Source organism: Phaethon lepturus, unplaced genomic scaffold (genome assembly GCF_000687285.1).
Source record: "Phaethon lepturus isolate BGI_N335 unplaced genomic scaffold, ASM68728v1 scaffold986, whole genome shotgun sequence".
In the NCBI taxonomy this organism is placed as follows: domain Eukaryota; kingdom Metazoa; phylum Chordata; class Aves; order Phaethontiformes; family Phaethontidae; genus Phaethon; species Phaethon lepturus.
Window position 1 is genome coordinate 20,694 of NW_010548047.1, and position 16,458 is coordinate 37,151.

General features: G+C 43.1%; 1 protein-coding gene across 1 annotated transcript in view; it reads right to left on the reverse strand.

The window, feature by feature from the left end:
* Positions 1 to 14,961: 14,961 nt before the first annotated feature.
* The window catches only part of LOC104622889 (transient receptor potential cation channel subfamily A member 1-like), a 16,547-nt gene continuing 15,050 nt past the window's right edge, over positions 14,962 to 16,458 (reverse strand). Inside the window, exon 13 of the mRNA XM_010289808.1 lies at positions 14,962 to 15,387. Coding sequence (XP_010288110.1) covers positions 15,156 to 15,387 — 232 coding nt within the window. The 3' untranslated portion in view covers positions 14,962 to 15,155. The remainder of the gene's footprint in view (positions 15,388 to 16,458) is intronic.

Sequence of the window (16,458 nt, forward strand, 5' to 3'; positions counted from 1 at the left end):
AGACCTTGAAATGGAAACAGAAGGGTTTTCTTTGAAGTCATATTTCATAGCACAAAAAGACATGCACAGAAGCAGCTGACTTAAGTGGTTTCCCCCTCTTGTTCAAAGTATTTTCTGAAAAGTTTTAAATGGGACTTTTTACTTAATCCCCAGAACTCCTAATTGCTGGGGCCACACCACGTGTGAAAGCAGGAGCTGATGTCAACAAAGTCTCCTTTTAAAAAAAGATAAAGAAAAAACCCTTTAAAAATACACTGGCTAGCAGAAACATTGTTAGGCTTCATCTAATTGCATTCCTCCCATGAAAATTATAGCACTCCTCCCTAAAAAATATTAAAGTTAAGCAAATACATTCACTTCAGCTTAGAATTGGCACTGAGGGCAGATGAAATATATCCCTGTGTAATTATTAAATTGAGCAAGCCGTAATTATCCCCAGTAAGATTCCCTGGGCTTCAGTGGGGATATGCTTAAGTTGAAGTCTTCTCTGTTAAAGCAACCCTGACGATTACACTTCGTGGAGCAGCAGGAACGGGTCTCAAGCTGGCTTGGGTCGGTCTCGAGCCCGTTTTGCTGGCGCGCGGCCCGGCGCGGGCTCCCTGTGCTATTACTGGGCTGCGACCGCCTGGGGAAGCAAAGGCTCGTCATGTTGGCTCGTTCCTCTTTCCCAACGGCTCACGGAGCTGGGCGGCTGGCAGGCCCACAGCCCTCATGGTCCCCAAATTGCGGGGCCCAGGAGATGTCCCCCACGCTGACCACTGCCTGGGGATGGTGCTAACGGGCTGAGGGCAGCTCCCCTTGCCTGGGTGGCCGTGGGGTCACAGAAGGTTCCCAGAGCCTCCGTGAAGGTCACTCCACCGTTTCATGAAGGGCTGCTGTGGTTTCTTTAGTGCCAGGCTCTCTGTTGCTTGAACCAGCTTAAATACCGCACGGTGGACATGGGCACCAGCCCTGGCACCTCCCAAACTGTGAATCTGATGCTCATCCAGGCTTTGGCTTGGGGCCCAACTCTATTTTAGGTACAGAGCGCTCTGAACCTGTCTGTGTGCAAGCGGGCTCTGAGAGGAACTCCCACGTGAGCGACCCGTGAAGACTTCGTTTTGTTTTAGGCTGCCTAAAGTGTTATTGGAAAATTTTGTAAGGCAGCTCAAGTGAGTGAAAATGATTTGCTTAGGATGAATGTAACCACCAGTGCATTACTTCACATAATCTAAACAGAGTTTCAGGCACACTTCATCTATCATTCCCTGAAAGAGAGAGGCTGAGTTAATGCTCTCTGACAAATATTATGTTTCTCAGGCAGCCCTGGTGCTGTCTTCCACGTTTCCTGACCCACTTTGATTACATATATAAACAGCGGGAGTAAAACACAGGTTGGGTTTTGCTGTTGGAAACGCAAGATAAGGATACCATAAAGGCTCATCAACACCCCAGCGCTCTCAGTGCGAGACACCGAGCGCTCGGGAGACGGGAGATTCCTTCTCGGTGCTGTAAGATGAGTCACTTGGCTAATAACTGTGATTTATAGCAGCGTTTTAATAGCTCCCCGGGCTCTCTGACGAAGGCGGGAGAGGGCAGGGTGTCACACCTCGGGACGGTTGCCTGCAGGGCGGGGGGAGAGGGGAGAGCGGGGCCGACGTCCAGCGGCGAGCGAGCATCGCTCAGAGGGCAGCCGGCCGGAGAAGCCCTGGAGGAGGGAAGCGAGGAAGGCAGCAAGGCAGAGCCACCGATGGGCTCCTGACTGCCGATTTGCTAATGCTGGCACTCCGAACCTAACGTGAATGACAGGGCTTGGAGCTGGTAACGAAGAGTGGAAGCTCCATCTCCGCCGTGTTGCCTTTGCTACAAAAGGCTGTGTGACCAGCGAGCCTCTGGGGGCTACAGCCTCTGTACTGGGTGATCGAGTGGGTTAAATTTGCCTTAAAAACACCCAAAGCCTCAAATGTATTTATTAATTAGCTCTAAGTGGGCCCATAGCCACATCTCTGGGCACGTGTACAAAAAAGTAATCAGAAGAAAATAGGAACATTTCTTTCCAAACATGAAAACCTCCCACATCCATCAAACTGCGATTCCCCTGAAGTCGGTCCTCACTGCTCGCTTTCCCAGAAAGGAGCATTACAGAGCAACTTGGAAGTCAGCAAACAATGTACAAGACACACATCTTCACTATATTGCTAATCCAAAGGGCTCCGAGGTTAACTGAGAGCTGGCAGGAAGAACAAAACAGCGTTTTCTCTATGCGGTTTCCCTGACACAATCATGCTAAAATATTGGCTGGAGGAGCAAAGGCTTAAGACGTCGCTCCGGAGAGCTGGCCTTGTGCCCTGTCTTCGGATCTTCACTCATTTGTTTGAGCAGGAGAGTGCAAACTGCACGACTCCACCTTCCCCAGGCTGACCCGAGGGGCAAGCACAGCTCTGCCCCGTGGAGCCGAACAGCGAGCGCGCGGTTTCAGCTCCGGGGGTCTGCGGCGCAGTCACCCGCGCCAACGGACGGCTTGGGAGCGCCCAGATAAGTCTGCAGCTAGAGCTGGGTGGGCACGATACACCTCCCTGTGGCATCTGGCAGGTTTTACAAATATATTTCACAGGACAGGTCAAGACAAGAAATTGAAATTCTCAATCCAAAGTAAAAACCATGAAGCTGATAGTTTAAAACTTTATAACTGCGTTATATTTGATTCTGATACCTAATTTAAATTGTTATGATACATTTTCAGTATTTATCTTCTTTTTTTCTTACAGACCTCTTAAATTTCAAAATGAAAATCAATTAAGCCCAATAGTTAACCCCTTCTGACTTCAAACAAATTAAAAAATAGGATGTTTTCACAATTTATCATTTTTTTTTAAATGCTGATTTTCTTGTGAGCAATTTATATTTTGATGAATCAGTGTTCTGTGACGAAAAAACTCTTTCTGTAAAAAAATATTTTAAAATAATCTGATGAGCATGTGCTGTTGTTTCCTTGTTTGTATCAAGCAGTTTAAAGCAGTGGCCTGATGAAGACGCCATGAAGTAGTGTGTACAAAGCTCTCTCAGCTTCCTGGGTGCTAAAGAAATGGAAAGCTGTATTTTTTAAGCATGATTTTATTTTTTAAAAGAAAAAAAAGTAAGACTGGTGATTGCTATCTAAAAACATCTTTCAGGTTGCTAAATTGTCATTTGTTATAATTAAGCACACAATATATGTATCCTGATTAATTGAAATTCAGATTTTTATTTTTTGCACTAGGAAGTAAGAATCTATTCCTACTGGCTTCTCTAGCAGATATCCAATTTATGTTTCTACTGAATATTGAGATGGGAAGAAGAGCATCCCAGGGTCAGTGGTATTGTCTGACATGGTTTATAGTAGGGAGGTCTCGTCTTGTAGTTGGTGAAATCCTTGTATAAAGAGAGCAAACTTTTTTTTTTAATGAGAAAAGGAGAAAAATAGTATACAAAAAGACTGTCACTGCTAGGAAATAAAAAATAGCCATGGTTGTGAGCTTCAGCAACAGAGAACTATTCAAGTTGGTTTTAACTGTCCCTGGAGGTTGCCACACCAAAACGACGTGGTGGGGGAGCTGGGTACGGACAGCTTCGGTTTTGCCTGTTAGGCACCACCTCAGCAGCCAAACCTGTGGTTAGGATAAATTTACAAAAGAGAGGGCAGTTTGTTAAGGGTCAGGAAGGGTCGGTGCCTTCCCCGGAGCCTGCTTTAACCGTCTGCGGGTGAACATCAATGCTGGAAGCTCCCTGGGAGCACAGCGAGCCTCTATGTTGAGTGTCACTGCTCCATGGAGAGACAGGAGACCTTTTAGCAGCCTGGGGCCTTGGCCAGGGTCAGAATAGCAGAGAAAGAAATTAAGAGAAAGAAATTAAGAAAAAGAAATGAAGGTGAATATTAGTCTGCACTGACAATGGAATTAATTTAGGAGTTATGAAGAACAGGCCACTCTTTTCTGTCCTTCCATTCTTCTCCATCGGGACTTGCTTTCCTTTAGTCTGCCTATCGTATTGACTATGCCCCAACCGTCTTCAAGTTGCTGCCTACATGGAGCCACACCTGGAAGGTGACTTCAAGCTCTCTGAAGTCAAAATGAATCGTTCCTTTGCTTTCAATGATCTGTGGGACTTGCTGCCACGGTCATTATAATGCTGTCGCTCCTATGCAATTATTAGTTAGCCTAACAGCGAAATATGAGGTGGGGGATGAAGAATCACTGGCAGGGTTGAGGGGAGAACTCCCATGGCTGCGAGCTGTGCTACAAAAGCTGCCAAGCGCCAACGCGCGACGTTACAGAAAGGGCATGCACAAGGCTCTGCGACTCTGAAAGCCTCTCAGGAAACATCATATGGCTTCGATTTGGGGAAGACCACACACGTTACAGTACGTAGCAGTGCCACCTGCTACATGTTTCTTGCCAGTCACTGCTTTGTTTTGCTGGTTCTGGTGTAGAAGGTGATCTTGAAAAGTCTTCTTATTTTGATAACAATACCACAGTAATACATATTCTTCTCCTTATAAACATCCCAAGGGTGCATTGCAGGAAGAGCACAGTCCACTGAACCAGCCAAAGTCAAACAGTTGGTAGAAGTTCAGTTTCTGCAGCAGGTTAGAGGTCTCCCAATGGGTTGGGGCAGCCACTTGGGCCAACACTGCTTTTGGAGATTATTTTCATCCTGGAATATATAACTCATGCTGCAGCACCTGCTGTTTGGCTTTCCGGGCTGCCGCTCTGCCGAGAGCACCCCGCGAACGGAGCCGGGGAAGCCGGGGGTCCCCTCTGCAGCACTGGTTGTGCTTCACAGCCCTGTGTCTTCTGCTGGATGACCTGCTCACTGACCTGCACGCCAGGAAAGTGCTGAGGGAGAACGGCAGTGCCCACGTGCCACTACAGGTGCCCTGGGAATAGCTGGTGCCATGTCACCGCTGACAAAAACCAGGCAAATCTCCCAGCCACCACCAGAAGGAGCCCAATGAACTTACATTATGATAGCAGGGTGTTAACATCAGATGGGTGCCACCAATGATGATACTAATGCTGCCACAACTAGGGTGCCTTGCAACTTGCTGGGAAAATAGTCTTGCTGATAGAAACTGTGGAAGAAGTGCTGTGCTAGCATGGAGGCCCTGGAAGTAAACAGAAACTTGCTGTATTTTGAACAGCAAGGGACCATATACTCTCCTCATGCTTTGAAAGAAGTACAGGTTTGTTGATCCTTCATCCGAGAACGTGCTTGGTGGGGGATTGTGTAACACAGAGCAAAACATCGCTGGCACTTCTCCTCTGGATGTGTTCAGGCATCCCACACATGCTCTGAAATCTGGCATAATTTGCTGGAATGTTTGCATGGACCTCTCAGGCATTTCCAAAGTTTTATCGGGCTGGGAATGCCATACCTGAACTTAGGTGCAGCCACCTGTGTGTGTCCCCAGGCAGGGACCGGGATTGTCACCTGCAGTCAGTAGGTCCTTCAAGCATTTTCTAAACTCCTAGGCAATGTGAAGGGTAAATGTGTCAGGAAATTAGGAAAGAGTCATTGTAAAAAACACCCCTAATAATTAAAAAAATGGAGTATCTGAAATAAAGTACCCTAAGGCAATCTCGTTCCATTTGAGTAAAACAGCAGAGCAGCAGTATCTGCCACTCTGCCAGCGAACAGCTGGACCTGGAGAGCCTGGGACAGGGCTCAGAGCCGGTTTCCTGGGCTGGGTGAGGGCTCGAGTCCCATCACAGCAGTGTGGCATTCGGTGCGACTGAACAAGAATTACCAGCCGCAGGTGAGATTCCCGAAGGAATGATCACCTGAGAGAAACTGAGACCTTGTGGAAATCAATAGTGGATTTATCACGAGGCAAAAAACCCAGGAGTATTCACTTCCCCTTCTTATCTGCTGTTGTCTAATGCAGCACTGTTGGAAGGCATACGTTAGGATAGACCAGGAGCTGGGATGCTACAAAAGGATTGTGGGTGCCGAATTTAAGAATGACCAATGCTGCTTTAATTTTGCTTTAGTCTCACTGAAACATTTCACCTTTCATGACCCTAACTATTTAGATACACTATAAAATAAGGCAAATGTCCAAGCTTAAGTGATGTTTATTTTTATTTTCTTCAGCCACTCTTATTTCTCTCTAGGTTAGATGTTTTAACTATCTCTAAAGCCTAAGAGGAAAGAAATCTGCAGACCTAGAAATGTATTATTGCTTGATTTCATAGTTCAAGAACAAGCTCTTTACCAATCATTTGGTCTTTATTTAAAGGCTATTTTGTAAAGTAGGATTGTAGGCATTAAAAAGCAGACTTTTACATCAGAAGATACGCATGCTGGAGCTAGGATTCTGTTATTTATCTCTAGAGGCATTAATACATGTTTTATGAGTTCCTCAGGAATAGTTTGTACATTGTATTTATTCAGATAAGTGGCCGATGCTTTTATGACTTTGCTGGAAAACAAAGCAAGCTCCCCGGTGACTCAGAGTCCTTGTTGAGGCCTATCGGCTCCATCCTTAATCCCCCCAGCACCTCTTGCCTTTTCTTTCACCAGCCAAACTTAAGAAGTTCTACAGCATTGATAACTTTGCTATCCCAAACCCAAACGCCACAAGTGCCCTCTAAGCTAGCTTCTCTATAGCACCTTTCACGCTGTCTCCCCTCTTTTCAAGTTCTGCTGTAATTGCCTACAGCCCCCAAGTTGCCTACAGCCTCCTTATCTTGCACTCACTACTCCACACTGACCTTTTCTAACCTCTGTGTCTATAGGTTACACAGTTAAGAAACCAGTTCTTTTAACAGTGCATGTTCCCTTGCTCGTGCTTTCCAGAGAAACCCAGCTTGTGCGCCTCAAGGGAAGCTTCAGCTGTGCCCTGGCCAGGAAGGCGTACTGAGGGGTGGCATCCTCTGTGCCACCCTGTGCCTGACCTCTCCCTGGGCTGACATCCATCATACAGCTGATCTCAGGCAGAGAAGACATCATAGATCCTCTTCAGCTGTGTGAAGGGAGATGGGAAAGCGACAATTTGGTTTGGTGTATGGGGGGAATAGTCCCTGGGAACCACCACGTCATGGGTGGCTTCCCAACTTCAGGCCACAGCTCGTGCTGTGGCTCAGAGGCAGCAGAGGCATATTCCCACAGTCACCTTCACTTTCGAAGATCCTTATATATTGTTTAGCAACGCATATTTCCACCTTGCCCTCCTGTAACAAGTTATTGTGGGAAATTCTTTCACTGCTCCAGCTGTTTTTCCTTGGTTGTAGCAGCCTGACTTCTGGATCACCCTCAGCCCTTCCACAAGATCCCTCCTGTCTGGTGGGCAGGAGGCTGCAGGTGCAGGCTTCTGACTGTGGTCATCTGTCTCTGCTTCATCTGAGTTATTGTAGCATGTATTTTTACACCCCCTGGTACTTATTTGCTTATGTTACAGAATAACAGAGAAGTTTTCAAAGCAAAATATCATTTATTTGAGTCTTATGAAGGAGTGAGGAAAGTAGTGAAATCTTTTGACTAGTTTTATATACTAATGAAGGAACATGAAATAACCAAGGTTTTACATGCTCAGAAAGAAAGTCTTACTGCAGCTAGGAAGGGAACAAAATGTAATGAAATTAAATCAGTGCAGCTCTATTAATTATCAAAGTTTCTTGGCTTGAAGCTAAAGGCTATAGTAATGCAGAACTCCCTAGCTTTTCCTTTGTGTGTGAAACTCGTTCACAAAGCAGTGCACATTTTATAGGAATATCAGCTACCTTTCTTTAGGGAGAAATAGTCAGTGCCCAAACTCAGACCAGATATGGATTTGAAATGCTAATCCTAGGTCTTCTCAAAACGAAACGAGGTAAGCATGCTCAGAGCACCCTACAAACTCACTGGAGCCGCCTGAGATTCAAGCTCTCCCCTTTTCTTTTGTTGCATATTGACAACAACCCAGCTAAAATCCAACAAGAGAGGGCATCTCTCCCAGGTGGGTCCTTGGAGTACCAGCTCCAGCCTGTCCAACACAGCTCAGGGGAGAGGTGCCCTTCTGCCTGCTGACTACCTCTACCTGGGGATGGGGGGCACGCTGTGACCCCATGTATGGATTGCCACTCTCACAAATATGAAATACCAGCCATTTATTTTTTATATATATTATATGTATATATAACCATATATTGTATATTTGATGCGTAGACTAAAACATATATTCTATGTGGGTGAATATCTGGGTAAAAATAAAGACTGTTATTTCAAGTGTGTGGTGTATTGTTATAGTCAGATGGTGAGATACGAACACATGCTTACAGTGACATATGTTTTGTTTAGCTTGAAGAAGTTGACGCTGTTTCCTCCAGACAGTGAACTAGTTTGCTTTGTGTTTAAATGAAAGAGAGGCAACTTCTTAAAATCCAGCTGCTTGTGCAGTGTCAAAGCAAGAATCCAACCCTTAGGCAACTCCATCAAGCCAAGGTGTTGCCTCTGCTGCATACAGCAGTAGTGCTCTGAGGACAAATTTGCTTTTAAGTATCCATTTAGTCCAAGCGCATTTTAGAGATGCTGATGTCCTGTGGGCAAGGCCAGACAAAGCCACCTCCTGGTCACACACCAGGCAAAACCACCAGCCCAGTCCTTGACAATAAAAGAGTGAGGCCTCACCGTACGTAAAACGCCCTTTGCAGGCTGTCAAGGCCACATGCAAACCTCAGTACATTTCTCTCTCTACACTACAAGTTAAAGCTTATATCAACAGTTAGCAACTGTATTGCAAGTTCCTGTGCTGGGGAGCAATGGATGCAGTTTATTCCTGCTCTGCTTTTGATGGAGGCTGACCACGATGGTAACCAAAACAGCTTTGGGCCATTAGCAAATTTGGGAGGCAATGACTTTTATTCTTAGCTTGTTAGGATGAAGGAACAGCAGTCTCACATTTTATCTTTTTCTTCTCTAAGTGATTTGCATCCCATATTTGTCTTAGTAATTGTGAGAAATGAGCCTGTGCTGAAGGATAGCAATGGCGGTTTTGACTAGAACTAATACTTCGTCTTTCCTTCCTCCTCGTCACACTCCCAGCAAGATCTATCTTGAACATGCAAACACAGAACTTATCTTCTAGTTATTTTTGCAGAAGGAATCGTGTATGCAGAGTCTACCTATAACACCCTGGATGCCATACTTCAGCAGTCGCATAGAGCAGAGGAGATGTGACACTTCTCAGAAGCAAAGTTGTTTCCTTCCTGCCTCTGTTACTACAGTAGAGTGGTCATATTAAGGATCTGAAATACTATATTCCTGTCATCACCATGGATATGTAAGAGCAAGATCCCATTGGAGCAAACTGGGGCTCTAGATGATGAGAAGTCTCTGCTTCCCAGCTTTTATCTAAACCAAAATTCATATATGTAAAACTGTTACCTTGCTCTCAGGACAACAAAATAGAGGTGGCAGCGCCTTCGCTGAGGACACGAATCCAAGTCTGTCTTTTCCCTCTAACTTTGAATTTCTTCCTTTCTGATGACTTGTTGGAATGTTGCTGGTAATCCTTGCCTGCTTCATTTTCTTTTCGGTGTGGGTGCTTGAAGGACTGACCCAACTGTGTTTAGCCTTTTTGTTCTTGCAGCTTTGCAGAGGCCTGGTGGGCACTGAAGACAGCTGGAAGTGGCAGCAGATGCAGTGAGGGAAGAGGTTCAACACACAGTGCTTGGCTCAGAGCAATGAGTGCTTCTGAGGGAGAACTGCTGCAGTGTCAAAGCCTGTTTGGAGTCTGGTTGGTGCTAACGCAAACTGGTTTCTTTGCCTTCTCAAGTGCCCGATGCACTTTTTACAGTACTTCATCCTAGGAAAGTGCAGCTGTCCCTTGCCTTGAGAATCCCTTCCCCTTGTTAGGTTGAAGCCACCATACTTCAGTTCTTCATGCATGTAAGATGTGGACATAACCTTCAAACTGAAATGAGGCAGACCACATCCTTTGAAATACACACGCTCCTTTCCTCATGACACAGTAACAGTGCCAGTGGTAACTTTTAACCATGATTACTTTCGGCCATTTAATGCAACTGTAATTATCCCACAGACTAGGAAAATAGGCCAATAAATGTCAAAATTTGAATCTGCAGGAAGTGAGTCAGCTCAAGTGATGAGAAATGACTCCGAAGTCCATTATGGTTATCTATCACAGCATCGCTTCCACGTTGCCTTGCTGAATCACTCCTGTGGCCATTGCCAGCGCCAGGGATTATCATCAGGACTGAGTTGAGAAGCATGCTTTCTGGTTTTAAAAGTTTAGATGATCTTAACTCTCCCTGTCCTGGATCTCACATGGCTGAACGCAGCTGAATTTGACATTCCTGCGAGCACCACTTGTCGTACTCAGGCTGGGCTAGTGGTGTCTTGGGGCTTTCGGTCCTTTCTAGTGTGATCACACTAACGTCAGTGTAACCCAGTTTCTCTCTCTTCATTTTTCTGCAAGTTAGTGGCCTGTTTGAACTTTCTGTTTCTCTCAGTCCCCAGTTTCCTGCTGCTGGTCAATTTTAGACTGCAGTCACCTCTCTGGATAAATAAATATTAACAATATTATTACTAACTTCTGAAATGAATAGCTTTAAACTTTGCTCTGCTTTCCAAGCTGTGGTTCCCAATCATGAAATGGCATAAAATGCATTGCTTCTCATCACTTGCGTTACTTCCCATCTTGACCTAAGTCTTACCATTGCTGAGATTTCTCCCTGCCTGAGCTACTTGTTAAGTGTCTGAAGCACCTTCTCCCATGATGACGGTGACATTGTCTTGTTGCAGTTTTATAAGGATGCCAACATCTTTACCTAACAGGTTCAGATATGCTTGAGTGGCCTGTGCACAGACCAACCCACGCACAGGCTCAGGTGGACCTCTCTTGCACTTCACGTGCCGGTACTGATTAACACCTTGGCAACACCCAGTATGTTTTTACTACTCGGAAAATGCTGCCTTCAAGCAGTACTTTTACTTGTGTTATCAGAGATTTTCTCAAATCCTGTGCCATCCTTTATAGCTTCTCAATCATTTCAAAAGAAAAGCTCAAAAAACTCTCCTGCTGCCTTTAACTCCAGGGAGAGGTTTGCTACGCTCCTGTACTTTCTCCATTCATTACTGGTAACATGGACCTAATTCCTGCCCACACCGAGACCCCTTCTATCAGGCAGTCAGTGTAAAGATACCTTACAACTGATGCATGCTATGGTGCAGCCTAAGTGGTGCCCTACACCGACAGGGTGGGGTAAAAGGACATTAACCTAAAGGAAAATCTGTCCCAAGATGGTGATGGTGCCATTGCCTGACCCTCGCTGCCGTTCGGTTTGAGGAGAAAACATTGCCAGAGCTGCTGAGCAGCGGGAAATGAGATGGAAAATTTACCCTCACTATCAGAAATATCTGATACGCTGTCCTGAGAGAGATGACCACGTATGCCTACAGAATTGTCCGCACCCTGAATGAAGAGCAGGTGGCATTTCCATATAGATTAAAGGGAAGTACGTGATGAAGATTGGATATAGATATACAACCATCACAGTTTGCAGATACTACATTCACAGCCAAAGAATCACTTTCAGTTGAATTTATCCATGTTAATTCCTCTGTGTGAATTTAAAAGTTCACATGACTATGCTTTCAGTTAATACATATGGACCATCTAACAGGACTGCTTCTAGAGGTTGCTGAAATAGCCCAGTGTCTTCACCTCAGTCAACACAATTCTTTTCAAACATAACTGTGATTTGTATTCCGATTGATACTACTTGCATTAAGTTTCATAAGCTCTATACTTCTTGTACTTAGACTCTATTAGATATTTCTATCACATGGCAAGTAAATAATCTTAGTCTGATGATTTCCATAGAAAGTTAAATAGCTAATTCAATGTTGCAGTACTAGCTAATTATAAAATACCCTCTAACTGCCTTTCCGTATAAAAATGGTTGACCAAAATAGGTTTTCTTTGGATGTTAATTAGCATACAGGTGGTTTAACTGTTTTCTATCCACTGTTATTTCTACATCTGCTGAGGACTTCTCCCTCATGAAGCTGAAAGGCCAGGTTCTAACTTTGCACCTTTACCTTAAACTGCAGGAAACACTTTTTTTAAACTTCTGTATTTACTTCCAGGAATTGGACAGTTTTGGTTCTGCATAGCACCATGAGAGTGCTGCTCTGCAGGCACCCAAGGATGGCTGAATTAACAGGAGCTTTCTATATCCCAACCACCATAAACTTTTCTTCTACCCTTGAGTTGTATAGTCCCGTTGTCAACACAATGGAAATGGCCCGTCCCGATGGCCACAGTAGCCTGAGAATGCATACCAAACCCAGGAGCAACTGCCTAAAACAACGTATCGATAGATACTAGTATCTATTCAACTACCTATTTGTGTCCAAATTACCCAGTCAACAATGTATATTCGGCAAATTTTCCTTAAATCCTTAAATGCGTTTACCTTTATAAATGGTATTATGACACACCATGGAGTTTGTCAGAAGCATTTGCATTGCCAAAATCTCTTCTGCATGCAATGATATGCACTGGCTTCTTAATCACGAGCCAATACTGGATTCAGACCCACACTGGATGTCCAAGCTGTCCAGTCACGCAAATTTGTGGAAGAGCTGTTGCTAAGAATTTTAATAGGCTGTGAACCTGCTATGGCTAAGTAACAGAAAAGAAAATAAAGCAAAACTATGGAGGCAAACTATGCAACGGGGTTAGCGTCAGCTTTGGATGTGTATGTGGGAAGGGTGGAGATGGTCATCCATGTTTTCCACCATAATGACAGCTGCTAAATGAATGAAAGAAGCAAAGCCTGAGGGAAGAAAAAAAAAAAAAAGGGAAAACATTTCTCAAATTTTAAGTTAAATGCTCAGAAAATCTGAGAGGCTGCTGTGTATAAACGTTTCAGATTTCTGTTTCAAGAGGCTTGAAAGGCTCAAACTTTAAAACTATGAATGCTGACTACTTTGCTTCTGCTGTAACTGTACTGCTCCTCCTCTTAAAACTATGCCTTTAGGCCTAATTTCCTTATTTAAAAATGTTATCACTCACTGCCATCTAGCGTTAATAGCACAGATTGTCAGGAATTTAAAATTACTTTTCTGGCTTTAAGAATTAAAAAAAAAAAAATTTACATTTTCCAAGTTTGGCCTTATCCTGAGGACCTGGACATCCCTGTTTCCAGTGACAGAGGGAGCCGCAGATGCACAGCGGCTCAGAAAATCCGACAGTTTATTCGCAGGGATAGATCTGAGTTTAGTGGCCACAATGCAGTTTCGAGGACTACAGTCACCTTCAGTTTTACTTTCTTGATTCTGGCTCTGCTTACTGGTTCTCTCCCTGTTTCACTGTGTCGTACCAGACTTGGCCCTGAGGCAGAGCCCACAGCTGCAGGGCAGGTACAGCGTGCTGTGCAGCACACATTCCTCATCCCCTTGCTGGCAAGGGAAAACTGGAGCCACTGTTGTGCTCCATTGCCTGTGTGATGCATGTCTTTCCACCTGGGTATCTGAGAGTCGTGGTACACACCAGATCTCAGCAGCACAGTTAGAATGTGATCCAGAGGCAGAATTAAGGATAGGGCCACTGGGGCAGCCAGGAGTACATCTGTGGAAGTTGGGGGGATGCCCATGGCCCCAGTTTGCTGTTTGAATGGAGTACCCAAGTGCTTATTTTCTGCCTTAAACTATTACTTAACTAAGCTATTACGGTCGCACTTAAATGCAAAATGCCTATGCAGATTCTGGGAGGCAAACCCAGAACAGACCTTCAGTTTTAACAGCAAACATCTTTGGTTGCAACTGGCATGGGTTTATGCCACAGGATTCAACGGTATCAATGAATCTTGCTAGTGAAGAGAAACAAACCCTGAATCTCTGCAGGTGCCATCCACCGTTTGATATTAAGAGACTGTTCACCTTAGCAAGTGTGGTAGAATAGGCAAAACCAGTGATAACCTCCTCCTTTCTCTATTTTACCAGGCAAGGATTTAAAGTCTCAAAGCTGGGATAAAGCAGTTGGGTGAGAAAGCATCTTCCTTTCCGAACAGCGTGTCATCCATGACAAATTTAAGGCACAAGTCTCACTAATTTACAGTGCATCTTCCTGTGTTTTCTGAAGATTGGACAAGTTCTGTACATTGTGAGCTACCTTCTGGTGGCTACCTTTTCAATAAACAGGAATCATAATTGTTCTTTATGTGAAGAATTAATGTACATTAAGTTCTTAAAGAAAACGTCTGAATTCAAAACCAGACCACAGAGTACTACAACCACGTATAGTCATAATTAGTTTATTAGTACTGTTTTTGAAACAAATATACTCAGGTACTTAAACACAGTTTAATTCACATTTATTTCCACATTTGATATATTACTGTATATTACATAACGCACTGAATATCCAGTAAATAAATAATAAAACCAAAGTGCAGATTAAAGTAGCAAGGTCAGTTTTAGGTTATCAGGAAGGCCAAAATCACATTAGCAGTATAAGGACAGCAAGTTGTAAATGACTAATATTTAACACGTCATTCTATCGTTGTTATATGCATGCTAGTACAAATTATCCCTCTGAGAACTGCATATAGTTACCTACAAAAGAAAACAGTCTTTCCCTTACATTACATTTTCGTGATCTTTTTATTTCTTACCTTTCAGGCCTGATCCTGCAGTCCTTACTCAGCAAAACTTCCAGCACAATCTGTTCCGTTAGTTTCTTACTTTTTCTTTAAGCTACATAAAGCCCATTGGCTCTCTCAAAACATCTGAATACTAAATGATTAGAGTAGGAATTTCTAAAAATTCTGAAATTCTAAAAGTATTTGTAACAGAAAATAATGTAATTAAGTACAGACCTAAGACTATTAGGGCCAAATCTAGGAACAGATCTAGGCAGAAGCCTTGGGAACTGTCAGGACAGCAAGGTTGGCATCTGGTGAGTTAGGCACTTTCCTGATTAGCCAGCCACTTTTAGGATCACAGCTTTGGATGTAGACATCTTCAGTCTCCTTAAATAATGTTTTGAGCACCTGCATCCTTTTTTTCAGATCTGGCCTTTTTTAATACTTGAATACATGATGTATAACATTAACAGTATGCACAGACACTAAGAGAAGTGACCCTAAAGTAAAACAAAATGATAATTCAACATGATATCATAGCCATGACTAGAAGAAGCTATTGTTCTTTTCTGTGCTTGGGTTAGGCACGTTTGTTTTAACAGCTTTTAACACTGTATCCCATTTACTATTCTTGTGCTCTAACTGCCTTTTCCTAAACTTGTGCTGAAATAAATCATTGCTGTCTTCATCCTCAGCCTCTGACACTATCTCCATTTTTTGGATAATCAATTTAATGAGGTCATGTTGCTTTTCCAATAGTGTTGATATATCTTTGAGCCTAAAAAAACAAAGAAGAAAAAAAGTATGCATAGAGCAGGCTTTGTCACTTGGTTTCAAAGGACATTTTAGTAATTAAAATTACAGACACAAAAGATCTGACAGCCCTCCACTTCACCATTCTGCTAACAAAGAGTATCAGCTGGCACACATTTAATTTTTCAAGCTGTGCTACTCCTCCAGGTTTCAGGAAATAGGATTAAAGAACAAATTCCTGGTTCTTGAGAAAAGTAACTTACTATATACTTAAGGTAAGAGCAATTTCACTCTCAAAATAAAATTCTAAACAGTTCTATCAAAAGTTTTTCCCACTGACTGAAGTTGTCTGGCAATAAAAAAGGTCCATATTTGCAATGGCAATTAACATCCACAAACATTTAGTGAACTTCACAACTACTTTAACAGCATATGAGAGAGACTGATGAGGCACTTACTGATCTCTTTTAAAGTGCTATCCAAAGTGCAATTGACACAAATAAAGAGTTAACATCAAGTTAGCATCACACATACAAAACACAGTATCTGTTATCTTTTAGGAAACAATGAAAGAAATGGGAAATATGCCTAGAAACTGCCTTCATAAAACTACCAAACAGGGTTTTGGAAAATTCTACTTTTCAGAATGTTTAGACTCACAAAATTACAGCATGAAATATACATTGTGACTGAAAAGGTTCTCTGTGAAGAACAGTCTAGTCTTTACATCTAAACATTCTTTAGATGTAGTTGCCCTTTTTTTTTTTTTTTACAAAACAGTAAATACGTTTTAAAATATGTGAAAACCACAATAATTAAAATAGTGCAGCTAACATTAATACAAAGTAAAAAAAATCCCACCCCAAATCAAAACCCAAAAACATATACACTCAGCACTGATTGCCATAAACTTCAGTAAGAACTGAACTCTGTTTTGAACTCTGACAATAAAAACATACTGGTAGCATAGTAAAACAAAGCTTTCAGGCAATATTTTCAGAGCAGTAAATATAACTTTCCATAGTGAAATGGCCACAAGTTATTCTATTCCAAATAATTTTATAATTTTATAAAATTATAGTTTTCTTCCCTCTCT